We start from the raw sequence: 26,833 nt of genomic DNA, 5'->3' as shown, positions 1-26,833 counted from the left end.
CATGTTAATAACATTTAATTTACGATGATCTCTATGTGCACATGTTCATAAAATGCAAATCAACAGGCGAAAGGTCAGTAATAGGTACAGACAGTAGTAACACAACACTCTGTATGCATACAGCAGGTCTCCTGTGGCCAGTGCAGTAGACTGACACTAATGATGAAGCCAATGTCAACACATGTCATATATTACAGAACATTTCCCATTCCAAAAAGGATGGTAGGTAGATTTTCGATGACTCTCCTCCTCTCTCCTCTCTCCCCAGTGTGCACTATAGAGAAGATAGGAAACCCTCAGATTCACACCTCAGGACACTCATCCATTCCCAAGATGCAGTGACACAATGTAAGTTATACACAGCTAAAGAAATCCACAAACATCTCACAGAATATATGTTCTTCCAACATGCAAGTTTCTCTCCCTGCTGTCCAACATTAGTGACTGGGAAACTGGATGTCTCTGAAAACAATATATTCTACCAGTAAACACTAAATAAGACCATGATTGTGTCCAAGGTAATTAAACCAAATGTATTAGGTTTGTTTCAACAGGGACAGAAGCAGTTATCCCCCAACGTTTATAATAATGCTCAAACTTTGGATCAAGTCAATTCTTTGCATTGTGCCACCGTTCACTTGCAGAGGCTGGATGAATCTGCCTGGAACTTTCAAACGATAACTTTCACAACCAAGCTTTGTTGTTTGTGAACTGGCAAGTCAACCCTGGTGGGCTGTCACTGGGAACACGCAACTAAGTGGTTTGTATTTTCAAATTATTTCCCAAACGTTTCTTGGAAAGATCTGTTTAATTTGGTGCTAACTTTGGGTCGAATGGTTCAAGCCGTACACTTAAATTCTAATTAATTGCGTGTGTAACTTTTTCTTTTGCACAGCAGGTCGGCTTTACATTATAAAATGTCAAACGCGTTTTCAGAAAAGTCCACAGTTCAACATATAAGAAAGCAAAGTTCTCATTAATAAATATATAGTTATTTCATATGTTCTCTATAATTAGTACCAACATTCTTTTCAAGGAACTTGTTGGGAATTATGAAGGAATTATAGACCAATAAAATAAAGCATTACTGTTTTATCAATATCAGGGATTTCTTTCTGCCAGTTCAGGTTTTTTACGCCCCACCTAAACAGTATCAACTTAAAAACAATGTGGAGAGCTTCTGGACGAACTGACGCACGGCACGGGGGAGACGGGAACTGAGGGTCTCTGGCCTATTATTATTATTATAAATAATTTTATTATTTATATTATCAGTAGTAAAATAATTATTGAACTGTTCATTATCATATTATTGTTGTATATTTGAATAGATCTAATTAACGAAATGTTTAACATTTTGTGTAAATTATAAAATATTATATAAGTTTTGTCATCAAGCTTTTTGGGTGTTATTTTAAGTAATAATAATAATGATCCAAACTGATGTAAAATTCTATATTTCTAAGTCAAAAACCTGTCACAACAGCTGCACATCACCTAGGTAGGATATCTGAAAAATATTGAAACCAATGCATCTGAACATTAAATAACACCATGATACATGTAAAATAATTGTATAGCTGTATTGAGCTGAGCGGGAGAAATGCAAACTTATCACAATGTTAAAATCTCAAAGTATACACAACTTTAAATGCTAGAGTACAGTGGAGCAAAAAAAGAAAGAAAAAAAAACCTGCTCTCTCTCTCTCGCACGCACACACACACACACACACACACACACACACACACACACACACACACACACACACACACACACACACCCTCCTCAGTGGTTGGATTACAATAGTTTTCTCTCACAGTTTAGCAACAGTTAAGGCAGCATCCAGCTGTGTTTCCATCCAACACATTTTAATACATTAGATTTCCCCTCAAAGCACTGTCTCTCTGAAGACTCCGATCAGACTGTGGGGGCGCTCAGGATGATCCAGGCGGGACCCTGTCCTTGACCCTGCCCTCGACCCCACTTTTCTACTGCTTCCTCGATGTTCCACGGACTCCAGTGCAGCACAGGTGAAGGAGCTGAGGTCCCCGCAGCTCTGCAGGTGCAGCAGACCGGGCCTTCTCCTGGGGGGGCGAGGGTAAGTCTGGGAGTGACTGCCTGCAGGCTGCTGGGGAGGTTTCGGCTGACTGGGACCCATCTCTGAGTCAGTGAACACCTGAAAGCCAACGGGAAAGTAATGTTCATGACGACAGAACAAACATCATTTTTGATACAAAAGTTGTACTGACAGGTGTTTCTGTTATTTTGTCCAGCCCATTCATATCAATGAGGCAGCAGCACAAACTATATCCTCCTAAATTATCCTACAGTTGAATCAACTGCCGGACATATTTCAACCTGTCCAGTGAAAATAATTTCCTCTCAGCACAATTTCAATTGTATTAAAATAGACACAAATTCAAGAATATTTGTTTATATCAAAACATGGTGTGAATATTTGAAATGATTACATCTAAATTCTTTCAATAAATGTTGACTCTTGGATAGATAGTTCTCTGTCCACACGGATTCAGTTAAATATGCACTTCTGTAGCTTCATGTACAACCTGCGTAGCGATCAGATGGGGAGCAGCCTCTTGCTATCTTCCTACATTTGTACTTTTTAAACAACACACCCTTTATAATGTGATATTTAGTGGAACTGACGTGCAATATAGCAGACACACAACATGCACGTGTGTGGATCACATTAGGCGTGTTGTTATATACAGGACTGTCTCAGAAAATTAGAATATTGTGATAAAGTTCTTTATTTTCTGTAATGCAATTAAAAAAAACAAAAATGTCATGCATTCTGGATTCATTACAAATCAACTGAAATATTGCAAGCCTTTTATTATTTTAATATTGCTGATTATGGCTTACAGCTTAAGAAAACTCAAAAATCCTATCTCAAAAAATTAGAATAGTTCCTCAGACCAAGTAAAAAAAAAAAGATTTATAACAGCAAAACAAAATCAAACATTTGAAAATGTCCATTAATGCACTCAGTACTTGGTTGGGAATCCTTTTGCACGGATTACTGCATCAATGCGGCGTGGCATGGAGGCAATCAGCCTGTGGCATTGCTGAGGTGTTATGGATGCCCAGGATGCTTCAATAGCGGCCTTTAGCTCATTAGCATTGTTGGGTCTGGTGTCTTTCAGCTTCTTCTTCACAATACCCCACATATTCTCTATGGGGTTCAGGTCAGGGGAATTGGCAGGCCAATCGAGGACAGTAATGCCATGGTCAGTACACCAGTTACTGGTGGTTTTGGCACTGTGGGCAGGTGCCAGATCATGCTGGAAAATGAATTCCTCATCTCCATAGAGCTTTTCAGCAGACGGAAGCATGTAGTGCTCTAAAATCTCTTGGTACACAGCTGCATTTACTCTGGGCTTGATGAAACACAGTGGACCAACACCAGCAGCTGACATGGCTCCCCAAACCATCGCTGACTGTGGGAACTTCACACTGGATTTCAAGCAACTTGGATTTTGCTCCTCTCCAGCCTTTCTCCAGACTCTGGCGCCTTGACTTCCAAATGAAATACAAAACTTGCTTTCGTCTGAAAAGAGGACTTTGGACCACTCTGCAACTGTCCAGTGCTTGTTTTCCATAGCCCAAGTCAGACGCTTCTTCCGTTGTCTTGAGTTCAGAAGTGGCTTGACCATGGGAATACGGCTATTGTAGCCCATTTCCCGGACACGTCTGTGAACAGTGGCTTTTGATACCTGGACTCCAGCTTCAGTCCACTGTCTTTGAAGCTCCCCCAAATTCTGGAAGCGACTCTTCTTCACAATGCTGTTAAGGCTGCGGTCATCTCTCTTGGTTGTGCAGCGTTTCCTGCCACATTTCCCCCTTCCAACAGACTTTTTGTGGATGTGCTTTGAAACTGCACTCTGTGAACAGCTTGCTCTTTGAGACATTTCTTTTTGTGTCTTTACCCTCCTGATGGAGGGTGTCAATGATGGTCCTCTGGACAGCAGTCAGATCAGCAGTCTTCCCCATACTTGTGATTTAGTTTACTGAACCAAGCTGAGTGTTTTTCAAGGCTCAGGAAACCCTTGCAGGTGTTTCGAGTTAATTAGACGATTCAAGTGATTCGTTGAACACCCTACTAGTATACTTTTTCATGATATTCTAATATTTAGAGATAGGATATTTGAGTTTTCTTAAGCTGTATGCCATAATCAGCAATATTAAAATAATAAAAGGCTTGCAATATTTCAGTTGATTTGTAATGAATCCAGAATGTATGACATTTTTGTTTTTTTAATTGCATTACAGAAAATAAAGAACTTTATCACAATATTCTAATTTTCTGAGACAGTCCTGTAGATATGTTGCATCTGTCTTCTTCTGGGAAAGTAAAGCATGTTAGCTGAATGATGGGATGTACTGCAACTCATTTTCAGTTGGATTTTCTTCCTCCAGTAACCTGAAGCGCTTTGAGTAGGTGAAGTCACTTGGTGCAGTTTTGGAAGAAATGTGAGTTGTTTAACAGTCAATGTTTTATTATGAAAATGTAATTGAATTAAAGTTACAAAAATGTGACCCTCTCCTCTCACACTATTTACTGTATACAAAAGCTTTTAGCTTCATTACTTGAAATTTCTCCTGATTGTTGTATCACAGATGTTTGTCTTGGATGTTGGTATCTGTAGTTTTGATTATTAATGTTTCTGCATGACCTACCTGTTCTATATAGCTGGCACAGCGTACAGCCTCCTCCATGTGCTCCTGGTCTGACTGCAGGACAGTGCGTATGCTGTCCACCAGCTCCTGGACCTCGGGGGTCAGGCCCTGGGCGGCCGGCTGCTCCAGGATTTTCCTGACCAGCTGCTGTGTGTGTCGGTAGCTCTGGTAGTCCACCATGGACGAGGGCCGGGGCTGCCGGGGCGTCCTGCTGTCGTTGTTGCCCCGTCGCAGTGTGACCTGGCCCTGGCTGTAGACAGTCAGCGTGGGCTGGGAGGTCTGGGTGGAAGAATCTGTGGTCTGAGGAGAGGCAGGGAGGGGAGCGTCGCTGCTGCTTAGAGCTACAGCAGACATCAGAGGGCAGATGGTTCAGGTTCTCCAATCATCCATGTACAGGTATATCCAACATATGTAGGCAGACATACTGTACAGCTAGACTTATTACAGACTGCCTCACATTTCATGCTTCAAATAGTTTCATGCACTCAATGATCGTCTTACATTTAAGGTACTGTGTAACCCCAAGCCTCTCATGATGATATACAATCAAGCAAATACAATTTTGGACAGGAAGCCGATAAGATCACATCATTTTGATCATTTTGTAATGATAAAATTAAACTCCTCTATAAATGCCTTCATAACCAGGCTCTCCTCGTGTTTCCACTCAATTGTAACCAATTGGGCTTCTGGTCTAGAATCTCCGCTTGTGAATTCGAACTTTCTTTTTCTGTTCAGGGGATCAACATGTAGCATACAAAACTCAAACTGGATCCGGACTGGGATCATTTTGAACTGAAACTGAAACTAAAGAGGGAGCAGTCATGTAGTCATGAATGATCTGGTGCTACTTGTTTTATGCTGCTTTATTGTATTGATTCTGAGTGTATAGTTTTATGTATGTACCTATTGTTGAGTTTGTGTTTTGGGTTATTATTAAGTGTTAATAATAGCATCATGAGTTGTTAGATTATAAGACATTTAAACGGTGTGTAATCCTGTCCGCTTCACTGACTGTTGACCCTCTTCACACACACCCCTCCTTCTTCCTCTCACTGAATTCCACATCGAACCACAGAATTTAAAATAGCGACATAATTTCTGGAAATCCTTAACCGGAATCACCATCAACCACCTGTGACCTCACCATCTCCAATCAGCCAGCTTTCAACATGGACATCCCCATCCCGTGACCCAAACAGACGCACCATCAGTCTCTGTAGAAGTCCCTCTCCCTCATTCCTATCAGACTGACTCACTGAAACATTATCCACCATCACCCACTCTTTAAGACCCACCTTGACTCCAAGCAAGTCTATGAACCATTCAATCCGGTTTTAGATCCCATCACAGAACAAAAGCCTCACTAATCAAAGTCACTAATGACCCCCTCCTCTCCTCTGATGCCCACTCCCTCAACATCCTTATCTCACTTGACCTCAGTCAGTGACCTTCCAATGACTGCACAAGGGCAAGTCTTTGAAGAAGGCACAGTCAATTACATATATAGTATGTCATAGTACTGTATATGTCATATATATCAAATTATAAATAGTGATAGTATATAATTTAATAAATAGTAATAAAAAGTCATATAGTATGTCATAAATAAATGTCATAAAAACATATCATAGTCATAAAACAAAAGTCATAAAACACAAGTGGTCAATTGAGTTGGTCCCGGGGAAATTGAATAAATAAATTGAAGTGTTATATGGGTTTATTCATGTTGAAAATGTATCTAAAAAATGAAACCAATGAAATCCAAATCTGAAAACATTAGTAACAAAAAATTGCACAAATCAAATGTGACATGATTATTATCGTGTAGCCTCCCCACAGCGCTGCATCAGCACTAGAGAAAGGTCTTGCTCCACATATTATGGTATAGAACAATATGCCTCAAAGTGTTTCTTCTTACCCCGCATACAACACACAACGCACGTTACCGGAGCCTGCAGCTCAAAGACAACAAAGCTAGGGATGGGAATTGATAAGATTTTAGCAATACCAATTCTATTATCGATTCCTCTTATCTCCATACACATGCAGGCAAGGGTTTTTATTTTATTTTATACTTTGTTATTGTCATCTATAGTAGTTATTTGCATTAAAACACACAATTCAAATTATTAGGAAATAAATGATTGTATTTGCTTGAGATTAATAGTTGTATAAGCTGACTAGAGCTAGTGTTAGGAAGTTAAACAGGTCATAATTCCCTCTCTAGTATCTACTTTATATTGCTGTAAAAACATCTCCTTCAAACAACTGGATTTATTCAAATTTCTCGCCAACAACTACATTTTACAAGATAACATTTAAACACATCATGATAACGTTATAGTTTACCTTCGCCCAATACAAATATTTAATGAATGGAGCATGAATGGAGCATGAATGCATAATGCCCTACGTCTGCTAACAGCTAACAGCTAACAGCTAACAGCTAACAGCGAACAGCTAACAGCTAACGTTAACCAGATCTGATTTTAACACAGATTTATCTGGTAAAAAATAGGTTGCGTACCCTCAGCTTTATTATGGTATTACCTCCTTGTGCATGCGCAATTGTTGGAAAGTATCGATAAGAAGAATCAATTGTCAGAGAGGGATGTGATTCCAAGAATTCTGACAATTTTGGAAACTCAATTCCCATCCCATCTTTTTAAAGAAGAATGTTAAAATGTGAATGACAGGAAAATATCAGGGCATAAAACCAATGATCTGTTGATCCTAACAAATCAAGAGTCTATAGTCTGTGGCCTTAATGATGACGATGTATACAGGAACACACACACTGTTTTATATCAGATACTGTACTGGAATGTTGATGGATTACTGTAAATCCTCCAATAAGACAGTAAAGATCTGTTGAATTAGATGGCTTACTGATGTGCTGATTACGTTCAGTATGTACACTTGTGTTCCAACTTACAAAGATACATGCATAGTTCCACAAAAAAGCCCACCTTTAGAAACAAGGTCCATCAACACTGGGTCACTGTTGGAGCGGTGGATCCTTTCTTTCCTCCAGGGGCTCAGTGCTGGAGAGGACTGCTGCTGGAGCTGAGGCTGCTGCTGCTGCTGCTGGAGCTGAGGCTGCTGCTGCTGCTGCTGCTGCTGGAGCTGAGGCTGCTGCTGCTGAGGCTGCTGCTGCTGCTGCTTGAGCTGAGGCTGCTGCTGCTGCTGCTGGAGCTGAGGCTGCTGTTGCTGCTGCTGCTGCTGGAGCTGAGGCTGCTGCTGCTGGAGCTGAGGCTGCTGCTGCTGCTGCTGCTGCTGCTGCTGCTGCTGCTGCTGGAGCTGAGGCTGCTGCTGCTGAGGCTGCTGCTGCTGCTTGAGCTGAGGCTGCTGCTGCTGCTGCTGGAGCTGAGGCTGCTGCTGCTGCTGCTGGAGCTGAGGCTGCTGCTGCTGCTGCTGGAGCTGAGGCTGCTGCTGCTGCTGCTGGAGCTGCTGCTGCTGCTGCTGCTGCTGCTGCTGGAGCTGAGGCTGCTGCTGCTGAGGCTGGAGCTGAGGCTGCTGCTGCTGAGCCTGGAGCTGCTGCTGGAGGTGAGGCTGCTGCTGCTGAGGCTGGTGCTGCTGGAGGTGAGGCTGCTGCTGCTGCTGGAGGTGAGGCTGCTGCTGCTGTTGCTGAGGCTGGAGGTGAGGCTGCTGCTGCTGCTGAGGTTGGAGCTGGGGTTGGAGCTGAGGCTGGAGCTGAGGCTTGGCTTGCGGAAGGATGCCTGGTGATGCCGATACCATTTGGGAACTCCTGTCTGAGACTTAATACAGACAGATGAACAAGCGTGATATTAGAACAAAAGTCAATGTCTGGCATTCATTTCAAACGTAATAACAGAATGCTGGATTGGACAGAATTGGATGCTCCAACTTACAAACGTAGCACACATTCCAATAGATGTTTAAGGGTGTGTCTTCACCACGAATGCTTCAACAAATTATACAAGTGTGTCTGATACACACATATAAGGGAGAGTGTAACATATGTGGACAAATATGACGGGGATCACATGAGTGCTTCAGCTAAAGATATCAGTATCCTGAACATGATGGGTACAGGGCGAGAGCTAGGGTTTGGCGTTTGAACGAATATGTCAGCTATCGGCGATTGGCTGGTACATCGCTGGTTGTTTTCTGTGGCCGATTTTTGTATAGCGGTTGCCTTGTCACATAAACACACACAGTGGCAACAGTAGCTCAGTTCGTGGGGACTTGGCTTGGGAACCAGAGCGTCACCAGTTCAAGTCCTTGAACAGACTTGACAGGGTGTGGATGGGTACCAGGGGGTGCCAGTTTCTGGTCACTGGACCCCCACACTGCTGTATGTATACTAGCTACCCACTGCTTTTAATACTAGGATGGGTTAAATGCAGTCTAAATTTCGCTTTGTGTCGATTCCATTCAAATCCTCCATTTCCATTTTTTATTGTAAATGTTCTAATGGTAAATGGACTGCATTTATATGGCACTTTTCTTGTCTACCTTTACAACAGCATTTCACAACACAAGCCAACCACACATTCACATACATGGCACATTCATACACGGATGGCAGAGGCTGCCATGCAACGTGCCAACCTGCTCACTTGGACACTCTCTGGAGGATTGAGTGATGGCCTCGTGGTCTAGTGGTACGGCTTCCAAATACAACACCAGATGGTTGTGAGTTCAACACCAGGGCTGCCACCATTCTGCCCCTGAGCAAGGTACTTAACCCTGAGCTACTCCAGGGACACTGTCCCTGTAGTTAGTTCACTGTAAGTCGCTCTGTAATATAATAATTGAACCAGAAACCTTCTGATTACTAGAAGACTGCTAAGCCATGCTGCAACCATGTGATGCCTTACATATAATTATAACACCTAAACCACTTCTTTATAAAACTAATGGCCACCATTCAGTCAGAGCACCTTCCTCAATTAAATGATTGCAAAAGCTTTGACAGGTACATTTGGTGAAAGACTGCTGTTTGTAGGAGCTCTAAGAGATAGTTGGCTGACAGAAATGTTTCATTTTGTCATACATCATGTGCACACAAATGGAAATTACATTTCAAAGGAAAATATTAATTATTATTATTACTACTATAATAGCAATTTGTTGTTAGAAAATCATGGAACTTGACTTGGAATCCACCTGTTTGATTTGGAGCAGGCAGGTGGTCTACAGTTTCACCAGCTGCAATGAAACCTTTCCAGCTGGCAAAGCCTCAGTTCAGTTTGTAAACACAACATCTTTATCAATGGCTCGCCCCAAATGTAGACAGGGGAAGTAAAAGCATACAACTTGCTTTACAGAGTATTCTAGCCATGGGCGAGAGCAAAACCAGCGGAGGTTAAAGGAGGACCCCTGCTGAGGTACCATTTCAGCTCAGGCTGCAACACTGTGTTTGTCTTGAGTCTGGTGAACAACAGCTCTGCTGGAGTCTTAGAAGCATCAGAGTCAGAGACAGTGAGGGAAACCTTACCAAGAAAACACACCCACACGCACACGCACACGCACACGCACACACGCACACACACACACACACACACACACACACACACACACACACACACGTCAACAAACCCACAGTAAAGCTGTGCTGCACTTTGATGCTGACTGGTAAATTGTATGTTCATCGTCATAGCGATATGAACATGCGAGATAAACACATCGCAAAGGACTGCCTGAAACACACCGAATAACAAGAGTCTTTTTATTTAGGAAAGGGTTATCAACACATGGTATTAAACACACACACACACACACACACACACACACACACACACACACACAGCAGTGAAGATTAACAACAACAAGTACGTTCTATTTAAACCTTTGCCAGTATAAAGCCAAAAGCTGTCCATATGTAGTCCAACTCTTTGACTTAGTTTAACACAAATCTTAAAATGTGGCAAATTCTTGTAAATGTAAATGTTCTTGTACCCGCTGGCTGAGGCAGCAGCTCCCTGCGATCACCAGAGGAGGACAGAGGACAGGTGGAAGGACTGATGTCTGTGTTCTTCATTCTTTCTTAGCTACACTCAGTATTGTGATGTCAGGAATATGATTTATTTTATTGGCATTTTGGCGTTTCCAGTGAGATATTAATGAGTTTAAATAGTGACTCTGCTGTTGAACACTTTACTGTTCCTGCTCTAGAAACAACATTTAGCCTATTTACAATATTTCATGTTGATCTGGTTCTGACTATAAAGACAACCACGCTGATGGAAATGTATAGATAAAATGCACATCTCAGATGTTCCTCATATCCTTCCACAGACAAAGCAGCCCCAGCACAGATGAATATGTAGAGCCGTGGCAACATGAGCAGAAAAAGTGAAATGATAAAACAGATAACACGTCTTAATAGAGTTTGCCGAGCACAAGAGAAACAGCTGATAGTATGATACTGTAAATGACCCTGGAGTCCCACCTGATCATCCGATCACAGGCAGTACAAGCAGATCCACCTGGTGTGTGTCATGCATCCTACCTGGAACAGAGGCTCCTGGTGGAGAGGCAGGCGGGTCCATCGTCAGCTCTGTCAGAGCAATCTCTGTCTCCTGAAGGAAACACACATCAGCACGCTGCTGTTATATCGACTAGTCAAAAATGTCAAGTTGGTAATTATAGTTTATTGACTAAATATCTCTTTATTCTTTATTAATATGTCAAGTTGCCAGTTTCCACATTTAATTGCATCTTTTAAGCTGCCTACACATGAAATGTTCTCTGCACTCACCGCGAGGTAGGGCTGTGATTATCTAGCTACTTTTGTTTCTATGGTTACCTCGCCCGCTTGCCTGTGCCGCTTCGTACAGCTGTTACCTCATTGGTTGTTGCTTGTTTCTGTCATGTGATAATGCAGTAGTGAGCAGAGACCATTTAAGAACCTTCTTTAGATGCATTCATGTACCTGTGCCCCACAGTCGGAGAACTGTGCGTCCGCTGCAAAGCACTGCACCGATGACCCACAAGTAGAAGTAACTGCTTGATGCAGTTGTAAATAAGGTGACCCTTTATGAATTTAGAAAGATTATTGATGTAGTTTTAATGAAGGAAAGGTTTCTTGTTTCTTGTTGTTTAGTGGTTATGATGTGTTGTAGCCGTGTTTCCTTCATCAACAATCTCTCAGATATATCTTGTTTATTGCTTTTAGAATAGCATAATAAAAATGCAACTTCTAACTGCAAAATGTTTTCAGGGAAACCTAAAATCTACATTTTATTAATCGATTTTAAATATTTCTGTTATTATTCACATCATAAGTTTCATTATTTTATTTTATTTTATTGTTATCTTGACTTTTAACATGTACAAGTACACACCTCACTTTCAGCCGGGGACGTTACGTTTAGAAAATGAAAATCTGAGATATTGTCGCTTCCTGAGAGAAGTTTTGTAGCTTTTCAAAAAGTGAAGGTGACCACATGATGACTGTGATGCAAGTTCAGAAAACTGACACGGCTCAATGCCAAACTGAGGTCATAATAACAGCGTCTCCATTTCAAGCAGAAGTTGATTTATTAACTGTAAAATGTCCTGCTCAGTATGTATCTGGGTCGCAACTCGTCAAATAAATCTAAGGTATTTGTATTCAGATTGATTTTTATGTTACGTGTCTCTGCTAAAACAAATACTATCTGCCAATACTTTGTTATCTGTTTTTAAACTTCGTAAACATCCAGTATCGGTTGGGCGACAGTGTGAAGGATGGATTTGGAGTGTACCTGTGTTACTGCATTGGCGGAACTTCCAGCAACAACCTCATATGGAGGTGGGGGGTCTAACGGACAGAAGACCTCCACCCCTTTGATCCGAGCCCCGTAGATATGAGGGAGAGGGATCACACTGTCGCCGAGGATCCTGAAACACACGAGGCAAATAACAAACTACTAGTGAGGGAGTTATCATGTGACCCGTGGACACCAAAGACAGGACTAAAGTAATAAAGATGTAAGTACAGGACTGTCTCAGAAAATTAGAATATTGTGATAAAGTTCTTTATTTTCTGTAATGCAATTAAAAAAACAAAAATGTCATACATTCTGGATTCATTACAAATCAACTGAAATATTGCAAGCCTTTTATTATTTTAATATTGCTGATTATGGCATACAGCTTAAGAAAACTCAAATATCCTATCTCTAAATATTAGAATATCATGAAAAAGTATACTAGTAGGGTGTTCAACGAATCACTTGAATCGTCTAATTAACTCGAAACACCTGCAAGGGTTTCCTGAGCCTTGAAAAACACTCAGCTTGGTTCAGTAAACTAAATCACAAGTATGGGGAAGACTGCTGATCTGACTGCTGTCCAGAGGACCATCATTGACACCCTCCATCAGGAGGGTAAGACACAAAAAGAAATGTCTCAAAGAGCAAGCTGTTCACAGAGTGCAGTTTCAAAGCACATCCACAAAAAAGTCTGTTGGAAGGGGGAAATGTGGCAGGAAACGCTGCACAACCAAGAGAGATGACCGCAGCCTTAACAGCATTGTGAAGAAGAGTCACTTCTAGAATTTGGGGGAGCTTCAAAGACAGTGGACTGAAGCTGGAGTCCAGGTATCAAAAGCCACTGTTCACAGACGTGTCCGGGAAATGGGCTACAATAGCCGTATTCCCATGGTCAAGCCACTTCTGAACTCAAGACAACGGAAGAAGCGTCTGACTTGGGCTATGGAAAACAAGCACTGGACAGTTGCAGAGTGGTCCAAAGTCCTCTTTTCAGAAGAAAGCAAGTTTTGTATTTCATTTGGAAGTCAAGGCGCCAGAGTCTGGAGAAAGGCTGGAGAGGAGCAAAATCCAAGTTGCTTGAAATCCAGTGTGAAGTTCCCACAGTCAGCGATGGTTTGGGGAGCCATGTCAGCTGCTGGTGTTGGTCCACTGTGTTTCATCAAGCCCAGAGTAAATGCAGCTGTGTACCAAGAGATTTTAGAGCACTACATGCTTCCGTCTGCTGAAAAGCTCTATGGAGATGAGGAATTCATTTTCCAGCATGATCTGGCACCTGCCCACAGTGCCAAAACCACCAGTAACTGGTGTACTGACCATGGCATTACTGTCCTCGATTGGCCTGCCAATTCCCCTGACCTGAACCCCATAGAGAATATGTGGGGTATTGTGAAGAAGAAGCTGAAAGACACCAGACCCAACAATGCTAATGACCTAAAGGCCGCTATTGAAGCATCCTGGGCATCCATAACACCTCAGCAATGCCACAGGCTGATTGCCTCCATGCCACGCCGCATTGATGCAGTAATCCGTGCAAAAGGATTCCCAACCAAGTACTGAGTGCATTAGTGGACATTTTCAAATGTTTGATTTTGTTTTGCTGTTATAAATCTTTTTTTTACTTGGTCTGAGGAACTATTCTAATTTTTTGAGATAGGATTTTTGAGTTTTCTTAAGCTGTAAGCCATAATCAGCAATATTAAAATAATAAAAGGCTTGCAATATTTCAGTTGATTTGTAATGAATCCAGAATGCATGACATTTTTGTTTTTTTAATTGCATTACAGAAAATAAAGAACTTTATCACAATATTCTAATTTTCTGAGACAGTCCTGTATATAACAACACGCCTAATGTGATCCACACACGTGCATGTTGTGTGTCTGCTATATTGCACGTCAGTTCCACTAAATATCAAACCAAAATACCAAAATTTTCTGAGACAGTCCTGTAAGTGTGTGTGTGTGTGTGTGTGTGTGTGTGTGTGTGTGTGTGTGTGTGTGTGTGTGTGTGTTTGTGTGTGTGTGTGTGTGTGTGTGTGTGTGTGTGTGTGTGTGTGTGTGTGTGGTGGGGGGGTGTTACCGGCGGGCCAGACGTGGTGTGTACGAGTAGAAAGTGGAGAAGTAGGAGGGGGGAGGGGCTGGGGCCACAAACTCATCTGGGTCTGGGACCTGAGCAGGCTCCTCCCTCTCTTCAGCTGTGGCCCTGTGCTCGTCCTATCACAGAGCAGGGACACGTGACGTCACACAGATATGTTAATGTCTGGGCACTCAATAAAACCACCACGTCCTTTTTACATTTCTGTCTTGAATAAAAGAGAGACTATAGAACTCCAGGAAGATCAGACACCGCATCAGCAGTGTAGTCATTGAAAAGCAAAGCAGTAGGCTACAGCACCAGCCCGGTGTCGGTAATGGCCAACATTAGCCTCGCTGCCGGCTGCAGAGCTGACTGTAGTGCGATCTTACCATGCAGGGTGTTCTTGCCGTGAAGATCTGCAGGTACCTCAGAGCAGCTGCCATCAGGCACACGGCTGTGGTCAGAGCGTTCAGAGCACACAGTGCAAACAAGACTTTCTGAGAGAGAAACACAATGAAACTAAGTGTAACTTGACTTGAACTAGTCTTTCATCATTTCTTTTTGAATCTAAATCTGTAACCTACAGTAATGAGTGTATGTTCTGTACACACTTGTAGCGTAACCTAGGCAACATTCACACAGCTTATACCAATTTAGGACACAGGTGTCCGTGCTCCATACTGAGCTGTTGTCACAACTATGCCTTCTTGGATCACAAAGGTATTACACAAGTTATTTTGTCCATACTTCATCTTCATCTAACCATTTCATATTTTTATAACTTGCAATCTTTTACTGACCACAGCTGTGAGATTGACCGGACTCTATCCAACTAATGTCTCTTGAATCCTTGATTTGTCTGGTAAACTCATATCATTTGAGTTCAACAGAGATGACAGCAATTTAACCCTTTATCTGGCTGGAAATCCAATTCTGTGAGACTCATCATCCTTTGGCTCTGTGGGACGACTGCACACCAAAGTGACAGTGGCGACAGTAAGAAGTTACAAAGAACCCTTAATGAAGTAATGGGTCAAATAATAACTCCATTATTTATGAATCTGGGGGTGGATTTATTACCAAACCACAAGATATAGACTATTATTTTAATAATATTCTTTAAGTAAAGTGGATACAATGAGAAATCAAAACAATAAATAAAAAGTCACTAATCAAACAGCATATTATGTACGATAAAAAATATAAATGTAAAGAAAGAATAAATGGAGAAGTGTGATGAACCCTGTGGTTATGATCATCTGATGATGATGAATGATCAGATTACTACAGCTGTCAGCCACTGTGTCATAAAGTGTGTCTGAATGAAGGTGTTTATCCACAATTTGTGGAAACTAGCAAAGGTTACTCGTGAACAAATAGCAGTCGTTTACTGGCCTGTCAGCATTCTGCCTGTTTTGAGCAAATGTATGGAGGGAATTGTATTTAAACAGATTCAGCATCACTTCTCGGAAAACAGAACCAACTCTGAATTCTGACATGCATGTAATGTACAGCTTTAACACAATACACTGGTTAAAGTTAGGAGGTACAGGACTGATGGACTTCAGTGCAGATTTTGATCTTAAAGACTGTGAGCTAATACTTATCAAACCTTTGGCTTATGGATTTAAAAGTTCAGCAATCAATTGGATGAAACGTTTTTTATCCGACAGACAACAGTGTGTTTTGTATAATGCTGCACTCTCAAATATTAAATCACTACAATGCAGAATTCCCCAGGGCAGCTGTCGGGGCCGCTCCTATAGTCCATATTTACAAACAATCTGCCATGTGTACCACAAAATGCATGCATGGCTATGTACGCTGATGACACTACAATGTATGTATCTGCACAAAATACCAAGGAGCTTAACAAAATGCTCCAAGAAGAGTAGATGCTGGTTTCCGAATGGGTCTCTGAACAGGTTAAAGTTGAACATCGCAAAAACTGAATCTGATAGTTGGCTCCAGGGACGCTCTGAGGACAGACCAGACTCTCTATTCAAGGAGTAGCCATGAGCAGACCAAAGAGGCCAAACGGTTAGGTTGAGGGAACACTTCCATGGTCAACTCACATAAATAATATGGTTGCCAAAATTAGTAGAGGAATTTCTGTCATCAGAAGGTGCGCATACTTTTTAACGGATAACAATTAAACAAGTAATACAATCTCTATTTTTATCCCACCTCGATTACCGTCCAGCAGTCTGCTCTAGTGCTTCACAACAAGAGCTCAATAAGATCCAGCTCACTCTAAACAGAGTGAGCCATCCCACCTCGCTCTGGGATGAATGCCAGGCTGTGTTGGATGAGGCTGGCAGAGAGAGACTGGCACACTGCCTGCTCCAGTGGATAAGAAACTTTGTGCCTTAAAGAAACCTACATATTATTCACAGCTAACACACTCAATAAGCAGACACTAGTATAACACCAGACATGCCTTCATGGGACGCTTCACATCACCTTTACATAAAACCAGGGCTTTAAAGAAAACTATGTATAGTATGTCATGTATAGTTCTCTGACAAACTGGAGCAAACTAACACTACATTTAATCCTAATTAAAAGTAGGATCGTTTTTAAAAGGAAATTAAGAACAGCCATTATTAAGAAGGAAAGCAGTCGAGGCTACATGATACTCTGTATGTGAAGTTTGATTATATTTGCTAACTTAGTATCGTGCAGTTACAGACCTACTTTACTAGATATATTTAATCATGTACTGTTGAGGTTACGTAATGGAAGTAAGAGACTTTCTATTATTTATATTTTTCATTTGGTTTTGTCGATATTGTGTCTCGTCAAGAATGTGATGTTTCCATGTCTTTTATGTGGAAGAATAGTTGTTACTGAGGTAATAAGTAATGTGGAGCAGTCATACGACAGATGACACACAGTATGACACATTATATTTCAAACTCCCCATCCGACCTGAGCCACGGACACAAGATGCAAAGCCGTTGTTAGGGAGACAACTAAAATTATTTCTTAAGAAAAATAATTAAATACATTAATAAAATGAAATAAAATAATAATAAATCAAAGGACAAGCAGGTGTTTCACATAGTGATCAAAAACACTGTGTGCTTCTGCTGTGTCTTAAGACTCTTTTATAAAAGACAAATATGTGCCCCACTTATGTTCTATGTCCTGGCCTGCATCCTAAATGACATTATTTCATATGCAGCTACTTTACTAATGCAGTCACCCACAGTCTCCTCATATATACAGCATGACATTAGCAATGTAATGAAATTGGATTGTGAGGCATGTTCATAGCACATGCACCAGGGAAATCATCGTCACTACATTTCCAGCAGGCTACAGAATCCTTTAAACCAAGTGTGTATAACCTACTTGGAGTCCAGTAAAAGGAACATTATCATAGTGGCCAGATCAAATGAGAAACCACTGTAGGAATATTTTGGTGGCAGTGCAATGACCAGCTGCAGCAGCGCTACAACCGTTTGGTATTTCCCTCTGTGTGCACGGCGCACAAAATAACATTTGGTGTGATCAGAGCAGGAATCAGTCTGCTGTGACTCTTTCAGTATCTGCTGTCCACTGTTTCGCTTCTTACATGTGTGATGATTATAAATGTGTTTGAGTGTAAAAGTATAAAATGTGCAATGTATTCAGTCGTCAGCTCACAAGTTACCTTGAGCAGGATCCTCATGGTGCTGCAGGAGTGTGCAGGGTGGAGCTCCAGCAGCTTCTCCTCGGGACATTTGGAGCTGGGGGAGAGGGAGCAGCAGTAACACACATCTCCAGCCTCACTCTGGAATATATACACACACACACACACACACACACACGGTGGATTTTTATATGATTTAAAAAAAAATTTAATCACATCCCGTCAGATGTCACTTCACTTTAATGGACACACAACCAGTCACTGGAATATGTTTTTGGCACAGCATTCAAAAAAGTATGTAGGGCACAACATGAAGACACACATAACATACAGTAAATAATAATCATAATACTTAGTAGAAAATGAAATAAAGGTTGGATTTGGAGGCTAAAGCTCACATGATTGAAAGATTTGTGAAACTATAGATATGTAAAGTATATATGTTTATACGTGGATAGGCAGTCTGTAACACCTCCGCTAACAAAACCTTTTGACGACGCTGCACTGAAGTACTCTTTACATTTCTCTCGGTGTCTGGATTTAACAAACAAGATACGACATGTTCATCAGTGAGCGTTAGAGGAGCTGGCAGGTGTATTTTTTAACTCTGGACAAAGCCAAGCTAGCTGTTTCCCCCTGTTTCCAGTCTTTGTGCTAAGCTAGGCTAACCATGTCCTGAGTCCAGCTCTGTACTTACACAAACATGAGATTGATACCCGAACATATCACAATGTGGACATTATATATCCCTAAAAGCACATTTAAAGGTACATTTGCATCTACACAATAATAATAATAATAATAATAATAATTATTATTATTATTACTATTATTACTATTATTAATATTATTAATAATAATAATAATAATTATTATTATTATTATTATTACTATTAATAATAATATGCTTCCAAAGTTATTTCTGCAAAAGCAAATAGTCAGAGAAATATCAATTACTGCAGAAAGTATCTGTTTACGTCTGGTGCCAAATGAAGCTACATTGGGAGTACTGCTGCACTTGATCTGCATCAGCATGCGCACACACACACACACACACCTTTATTTATAGCGCAGAGTGCAAAAGACTGCGTAACCCCATCTATCTTATCCCTCCAACATCCTCACAGACAGGACATGTGAAAAACAGAGCGACAGGAAAGAGTCAGCGAAGAGGAACCCAGGCAGAGGGAGGAAAGACGACACAACAGCAGGAAAGGTCAAAAGGTCACACAGACGAGCTCTGGCGTGAAAAGACTCCTCACATTTCCTGCAGCCGACCTGCAACATGTGATGAATCAAATCAAATCAAATCAAATTTATTTGTATAGCCCAATATCACAAATTATACATTTGTCTCAGTGTGCTTTACAGACAAGTGCTGTGTAGCCCAGCCCAGTGACAAACTGCAGACATCTGAATACACACACACACACACACACACACACACACACACCGTACACTGTGTGTTCAAAACAAGGTCCATAAATGAGAATAAATAGACAAAATAAATGCAAGATGAAATAAATAATTATATGAATAAATACAGACAAATATAAGCAAGGAATTGTGAAAAAATCCAAATAACTGTCATTAATTACAATTTTTATTTAATTCCAAAACATTTTTATTTACAAATGTCCTTTTTCCTGTTGTTGTTTGTCAGTGACATTTCTTTTCTTTGACCGTTTTACATAATGGGGCCAGGCCTACCGATATAATACAAAATCTTAATAAATGTATTCTCTGACAACTTACTGAATGCAGCAGCCGACTGTCTCTCTCTCTCCGTGCATTTGTTTTTCCTCTGTCAACTACAGTAAGTTAGATGCTTTCTTTTCTCAGTTTAATGTCATTAACAAGTTTGTGGAGCCCAAACAGCTGACATCCTCAAACTAATGTAAATAAATGTTCCTGAAATTCGTTGATCATGTGGTAAACACTATTGAGAAATAGTCCAGAACTTCTTTATGAGAAACACTGTTACCAGCGATTCATCAGACCACTGTAAGCCTAGACGCACTGTTTGTATCAGGGAAATGGTCAATTTATCAGTAATCCAAAGTAAGTTACCTAAATGTCTTAACAAAGGAAAGTCTGTGTAAAATATGTGTTTGCATTTTTATCTATTTGCTTAATTATTCCATTTAGTTATTGTTGAAGTCTATATTTAATGCATCTTCTCCTCTCCTCCTACTATTGCACAAACCAAAAGCCTTCATAAGTCCAATAACATTTTACGTTTCAAACATTATTTTATCATTTATTTTCATAATTTACTCATTTTATTTATTTCATTTTAAAACACACACACACACACACACACACACACACACACACACTTTGTGATCTTTGACTTTGTAAGTAAAACAATAAAAGTTAATGTGACTCAAAGTGAACATTTATTTCCATCCAAAGTGATGAAATGATAAAAAGTGATTTCTTCTGAACTTACTGTTCGTCCTTTGCTTTTCTTCATGTTATATCGAGAGATGCACCAATTGCAATTTTCTTGGCCGATATTTTAAAAGTCTGCTAATTATGATTTTCTTTCTTTCTTTCTTTCTTTCTTTCTTTCTTTCTTTCTTTCTATAAGTGACAGACAATTCTGTCATTTTCTTTAATGGAAAATTCAATGTACGTCCATACACATCAGAGAACAATCAGAGAAAATATTATTCTATACTGTGTATACGAAACTATTTCTGAATCACTATCTATTTTCAAGAATGTGAAAGTGTGTGTATGATATGATATTAACTGACAGTGAGGGGAGAGACTCCGCTCACTGTCATTACTCTGAGCAGCATTCACAATGAATTACAATATAGTATATTACAATATATTTCCCTGATGGCATGAAGAAGTCGCCAAGAGGCTCTGGAAAGTCGCTAAATCTAGCGAGAAAGTTGCCAAGTTGGCAACACTGAATGTGTGTGTGGCTGGAACATATACAGGTAACATACATACAGGCAATACAATAGTCGGTTACTGTCTATAATAGTGAATCGTCCGATTCTGGTCACCGGCCAATCAATGGGTGCATCTCTAGTTATATTCTTCCCCAGTAAACTGGAAATACATCAAATTAGTAAGCATGATTTCATTTCCTATTGACTTTCCACAGGAAGAACAGAGGGAAGCAGAGACGCTGTGAAGGAGAAAGAATACAGAACATTTACACATGATGAGACCAAAAGCAGACGGACACAAACAGGTAACAGCCTCACCAGTTGGCAGCTGGTCATACTGGAAACCAGCTGGGCTCCCTGGCAGCACAGGATGAATCCAGCCAGATTAAGGAGCACACACACCACAGACAGCAGGACAAACACATTGACCTGGAGATGGAGGGATGGGGACAGGGGGTGGATGGAAAAGGAAGGGAAGATGAATTATTGTGGTTTGAACACTTGTGGACATATTCTGTAACAAAAGAGATTCAATAAATAGGATGTAAACACATGTTGAGAGTGACAGAACAGTTGCTGTACGTTGCAATGGACCGTATTATGCAAACACAGGGAGGTGAGATGACATTGGATTAGAATAAAGTCCAACTGAAATCATCCTGTTTTACAGCAAAAGCCATTTTCAAATGTATAGTTATGTGTGTATGTGTGTGTGTGTGTGTGTGTGTGTGTGTGTGTGTGTGTGTGTGTAACTCCCACTGTTCAGTTGTCTAACAACAGGAACAGAAAGATATATAAATGAGCTATATGGTGAATTAGAACTCCAGTGATGCAGTTCAAAGCATCACTTGTTTGTCCGTTTTACTCGTTGTTTGCCGCCTGGCTGTTAGTCAGTCGGCCTTTCTCAATACAGAGTACACTAAGTTTGAACTTTGGCATTTGGAAGTTGAACACGAATAGGAGGACACACACACAGTAGGTTCCTGCTGACATCAGCACAAGCACAGCTGGCTTTAGTATAACCGTCCACACCTGTCTGAGGAAAATGATCTCAACTCAAAAGGTGCATATACTAGATTTTCAGACTTTTCTTGTTGAAGACCAGATAGATAGAAGAAAGTCCCATTTCTACATCCTGGTACTTTGCTGAGACAGTGAGGGAGATCCCTCCAGCTTTGCTTAAGGCATCATACACACCCATGGGTCATTAAACGGTTGGTATCAATGAGCTCTCTGTCTCTAAATATCTCGTTACTTCCAGACTTAAAAGGAAACGCTAGAGGACACACAACTCATTTTATTTTGAATTTCTTCAGCACTGTCCGTACAATATACTAATTCTTCCACAACCTTTCCTCAAAGAACGGTCGACTTGTTAGAATCATTTTCAAAACCCTAAATGTAAATGAAGGAACCACCTTTCTCAAAACACTCAAATACATCAAAACAAGCCAGAGCAGAAACTAAAGGCGTCAGTCAGCATGCTCCATGGTCTGAACCCAGCTCTCCAGTGTGTCTACTGAGAACACACCAGAGGAGCTCATGTTGTATAAACTACTTATTTTCCTTTAAAGTTATAATAAGCTCTCCTACAGCTGCATCAGAGCTCAATTATGTTGCTGCTAATGCTTCACATTAAAAGCGAGGTGACTTTTATTTTGAAGTAGTCACAGGAAACACAATGTATTAGCACTGACAGAAGAAATCACTGAACATGCGTGTTAAAAAACTATTTTCTGCCTTTTTTGACAGCAGATCAGTTTTAAATGTAGTAGTGATGGAAGGAGCAGCCTGTGAGATGAAGAGCAACACTCCTCCAATGACCAACCCCTTTGACCTGTCCTGCTGTGTGTGCAGCATGAACCATCTGGAGGTTGTAATTATTACGAAAAGCAAAAAGCCCCAAAAACACATTTGTGTTGTGGCTGTTGAGTTTGTGGGGTGTTTGGAAGGAAACCCTATTTCCATACACTTGACCATATCTGTCTTTTCCTCTTCGAACTTCTGATTTGTTCAACAGTCAGCAGGTTTTCATTTCCACTGATCACCTAACCCTCTACCTGAAGGAGTGCTGATCAGAGGAGAGCCCGGGAAACTTCTGCATGGAACATGGACAGCAACACACAGCAACTTCAAAATCACTGCTTTATAGAAGGAACCAAGACCATATCCCTTACCAGTAACAGCATGGGCCTTCTCCATGTTGTGAGGCCAACGATGCCTGACAGAATGACCTGGAAACACATGGAGAAAAAATATTTTCATGTGCTGCAACATTGTGTGAGAAGAACACAACATAGACATATACAAACAGCAGACATGCACATATCTAACAAGATGAAATACAAACATCTAGGCAGAAACTCAAACACTGCAGTTGAACCATTTATTGCTTTTTATTACGTCGAGCTCACATTGAATTGCTCATTTGTATTTCCCCCATGTTTCTCTTGTTGTTCAGATGTTGCAGTTACACTTTGTGTTGGATGTAATTGCTCTGTTTCCTCCTCAGAGACGAATCAGAGCAAGTTTTTATTTTGTATTCCAGTAGCACAGTAGCACAGTAACACACCTCCTGAAAGGGGAATGTCAGGGAGCCTCCCTTCCTGAAGTGCAATGCCAAGTGTGAATTTTGTGGACAGCCTGATGAAGCATCAGATTCACACTTTTCCAAATCAAGGATCTTTTTTTACATTACATTCATTATTTTCCAATGTGACCTACAAGAGCTAAATATCATCCAAAACTGGGAATCTATCCCTTTGAAAAATGTTCGGTGCTACAGTACAAGTGCTTAATGTGTGTTATGGGTTTAGAAGTGCTAGCAAGAGTTGTTAGATGTAGTGTAAACAAAGAGCATTAGCTGCAAAGCTCTTATGGCAGATGCACCTGGCCACCTCTGTTAGTACACACCTGTAGCATAAATGCATTCATACCAAAAATATCAAGAGCTTTAAAAAATAATAAATTACTAAATGTATCTTTACATTAAATCCACCTTGGGGAACCATTTATAGCCAATTGTCATTTAGTCTCCGTTCTGAAGGCTGCTGCTGAGCTTCTTGATGTGTGTTCAGTGATTTCTTTAGAAATTAAAGGTTTATTAAACTATGGACAACACACACAACTGATCACTTCTAACATACAAATACAGTACATGGAACACAATGGAACATATGTGAAGCAGTAGGCCTATTATTTCTATTCTGATGGGAGATCCTGCTTATGATCTTCTTAACTGCTTGATGAGCATGTCCAGGGGTGCAGGGTCTGAGGCCAAATGGTGCAAAACAATTACTCCTACCATCAATAAACCTGTTTGATTCTTTCCTGTTACACTTTCCTTTACAGAATGAATGGTGGTCGAGCGAGCTAGAGAATGAATGTAGAGAGGAAGCAGCGTCAGTGAGAACAAAGCAGGGAATCAAAATGGAATATAACTTTATTTTCTGATTGCTTCTCGACGTTACGTTTAAAGCACAAATAAAGACAGGAAACACTGAAGCACATAAAACACACAGCGATGTAACAACCCGCAGCTTTGTATCACACAGACACTAGCGTGACAAAGCAGCGATATGTGACGATCTGGGAAAGAGAACAGGCTGCACACCCTGCTTATTGGCTGAGGGTTACACATCCATGTGGGGCCCAAAGACTCTTTGTTGATGCCCAGAAATGCCCCGACTGTGCCAGCTACATCCTGGAATGCGGGAAATTGGCCCTAAGGAGGGATCGGTACTAAAGTCCCTTTAAAGCATTGATCTGCCAACTAACAACAGTCCACTGAGAGTTCATCCAGATTATCTACATCACTTTATTTGGATTTCAAATGGAAAGCGAACGCACCTGAAATGTTGCTTTTTTCCTGAAAATGTAGTAACGCATTATTGGAAATTGATCACATGTTCACTTTAGTACTTTTGTAACGTGTCACAAATGACCCTCCAAGAAAGTCTAATAAGGGTCTAACAGTGGGAAATAAAGATGCTTCTTAATGTTACTGTGACGTGACATGGCACTAAATGGTGTAAAGTGGTATGAGAGTAGAGCGTTGACAAAGCATGTGTTACAGAGACGTCACGATCTGTACCTGTTCAATCAACAGAAGGATCTGTCGGTGTATTTGGGTAGAATGCTGGAAGTGGGCGTGGTTTATATTGGAAGTTACATTCAATTGGGAAAATGTACTATTTACTAAACTAACATTCATTTGCAATGTCATTTTTGTGCATTCAAGGCATCAAATTGATGTATTAAATAGCATGTAATTATTATTCAATATATTATAGTGTACATAAGTTGTATGAACTGTCTGAACCCCACCACCCCTTTAACTGGGGGACATTTTTCAGACCATTGGTGTGTTTGGGAACAGAGCAGTCCCTCAGCGAGCAGCAAGCTGGGCACTGACTGCATGTGACTACAGAACAGACATCACCTTTTTAATAATGTGTAAGAGTGAGTCAAATCAAAGTCCTATGTTATTATATAGTCTTGTGTTTCTATCTTGTGGCCATCCACAATGGTATAGGCCTACAACTTGTTAATTAAGTTAAGCTAATACTTAACTTAATTAACTTCTAATTAGCATATAACAAGTGGTTAATAAAAGAGTCTGCAGCCTCCCACTTTATCCTCACATCCTATCAACCTCTTTTCTGACATCCTCTAGGAATAAGCAGGAATGTATGTACCTTGTCAAGTGATCCTATAGAGAAGACTTTACTGCAGTGTGTGGACAGTGCTGGAGGGAGTTTAATGTATAATAAGATCTTTTTCTTTGACACACTACACTAAATATCGAACTACCTCTCCAGTGGCTCTGACAGCAACACATGTGGGGAAGCATCTGCCAGCTGCATGTCCTCCCTGACTGAGTGACAGTTTCCTTGTTTTAAATGGTGGTGAAATAAAACGCCTGTCACTCACGTTACCGTTTGTACTATACATAGGCTACAGCCTGACACTGCTGAAATGTTGAACTCTTGGCAAGGGTATTTTGTGACCTGTGATAAAGTTAGAGGCACAATTGTCATGAAATGCCATGCCCACAGATGATAGACAAGCCCCGTGGTTAACTTACCGAGGAGCCTGCCCAGAAGGGACAGGAGTTTCGGATCGGGGGTGAGTTGCTGAGGGACAGAGCTCCGAAGCACAGCGCCACCATGGAGCCGCCGAGCAGCAGCTGCAACAAGCCCAGCGAGAGCAGCGGCCGCCCGGGCAGCAGCAGCCGAGAGCCACCGCCGGCAATCCGGGAAGAGGCGGACAAGCCACGGGGTCGGTTACGGTAAGGCGGCTCAGCGAGCTGCGAAGCCCCGATAACCGGACAGCAAGAGCCCGGCAGCACCACTGGGAGCGACATCTGAAGCTCGATGTGCAGGACGAAAAACAAAGAATCTCTCGGAGCTCTAGTTCTCCACAGAAGCGTTGTTTCACGGATTAAAGGGTGGATCCTCGCTGAGCTCAGTGGAGCTGTTCGGTGCCCCTGCCATGATGGTGTCCAGTTTTAAATAACATGAGCATGGAGAGGTAGCTTGGATTGACTTTCACATATTTTGGCAGCGGGTTGAGAAAAGTGAGGACGGGGGAGGGGCAAAGCAGCCATGTGTAACATGTAAACAGGCAGGGTGTCTTCTTCAATTCTTCATCAAAATATACCTGAAATCAAATGTACACTTGATGACTTGCATAGCACTACACACATGTGTTAAATACAGTTGTTCACAGTTGTTTACTATGCAAGCAGGGTTCTGCTGTATCAGGCCCGTGCGCAAACTTG

General features: G+C 41.1%; 1 protein-coding gene across 1 annotated transcript; it reads right to left on the bottom strand.

The window, feature by feature from the left end:
- On the bottom strand, positions 1-26,833 carry fam189a2 (family with sequence similarity 189 member A2). Its single transcript, XM_029440551.1, has 12 exons — positions 26,138-26,833; positions 23,229-23,285; positions 21,370-21,480; positions 18,164-18,283; positions 14,895-15,002; positions 14,509-14,642; positions 12,421-12,556; positions 11,184-11,253; positions 8,291-8,463; positions 7,675-8,224; positions 4,703-5,043; positions 1-2,177 (listed from the first exon to the last, which is right to left on the bottom strand). Exons 1-12 carry the CDS (start codon positions 26,414-26,416, stop codon positions 1,890-1,892), a joined length of 2,367 nt encoding a protein of 788 aa, XP_029296411.1. The 5' UTR covers positions 26,417-26,833; the 3' UTR covers positions 1-1,889.

This window comes from Cottoperca gobio, chromosome 9 (genome assembly GCF_900634415.1).
Source record: "Cottoperca gobio chromosome 9, fCotGob3.1, whole genome shotgun sequence".
NCBI classification, from domain to species: domain Eukaryota; kingdom Metazoa; phylum Chordata; class Actinopteri; order Perciformes; family Bovichtidae; genus Cottoperca; species Cottoperca gobio.
Note: the sequence above shows the minus strand (reverse complement) of the source record. Positions and strands in the feature narration are given on the sequence as shown.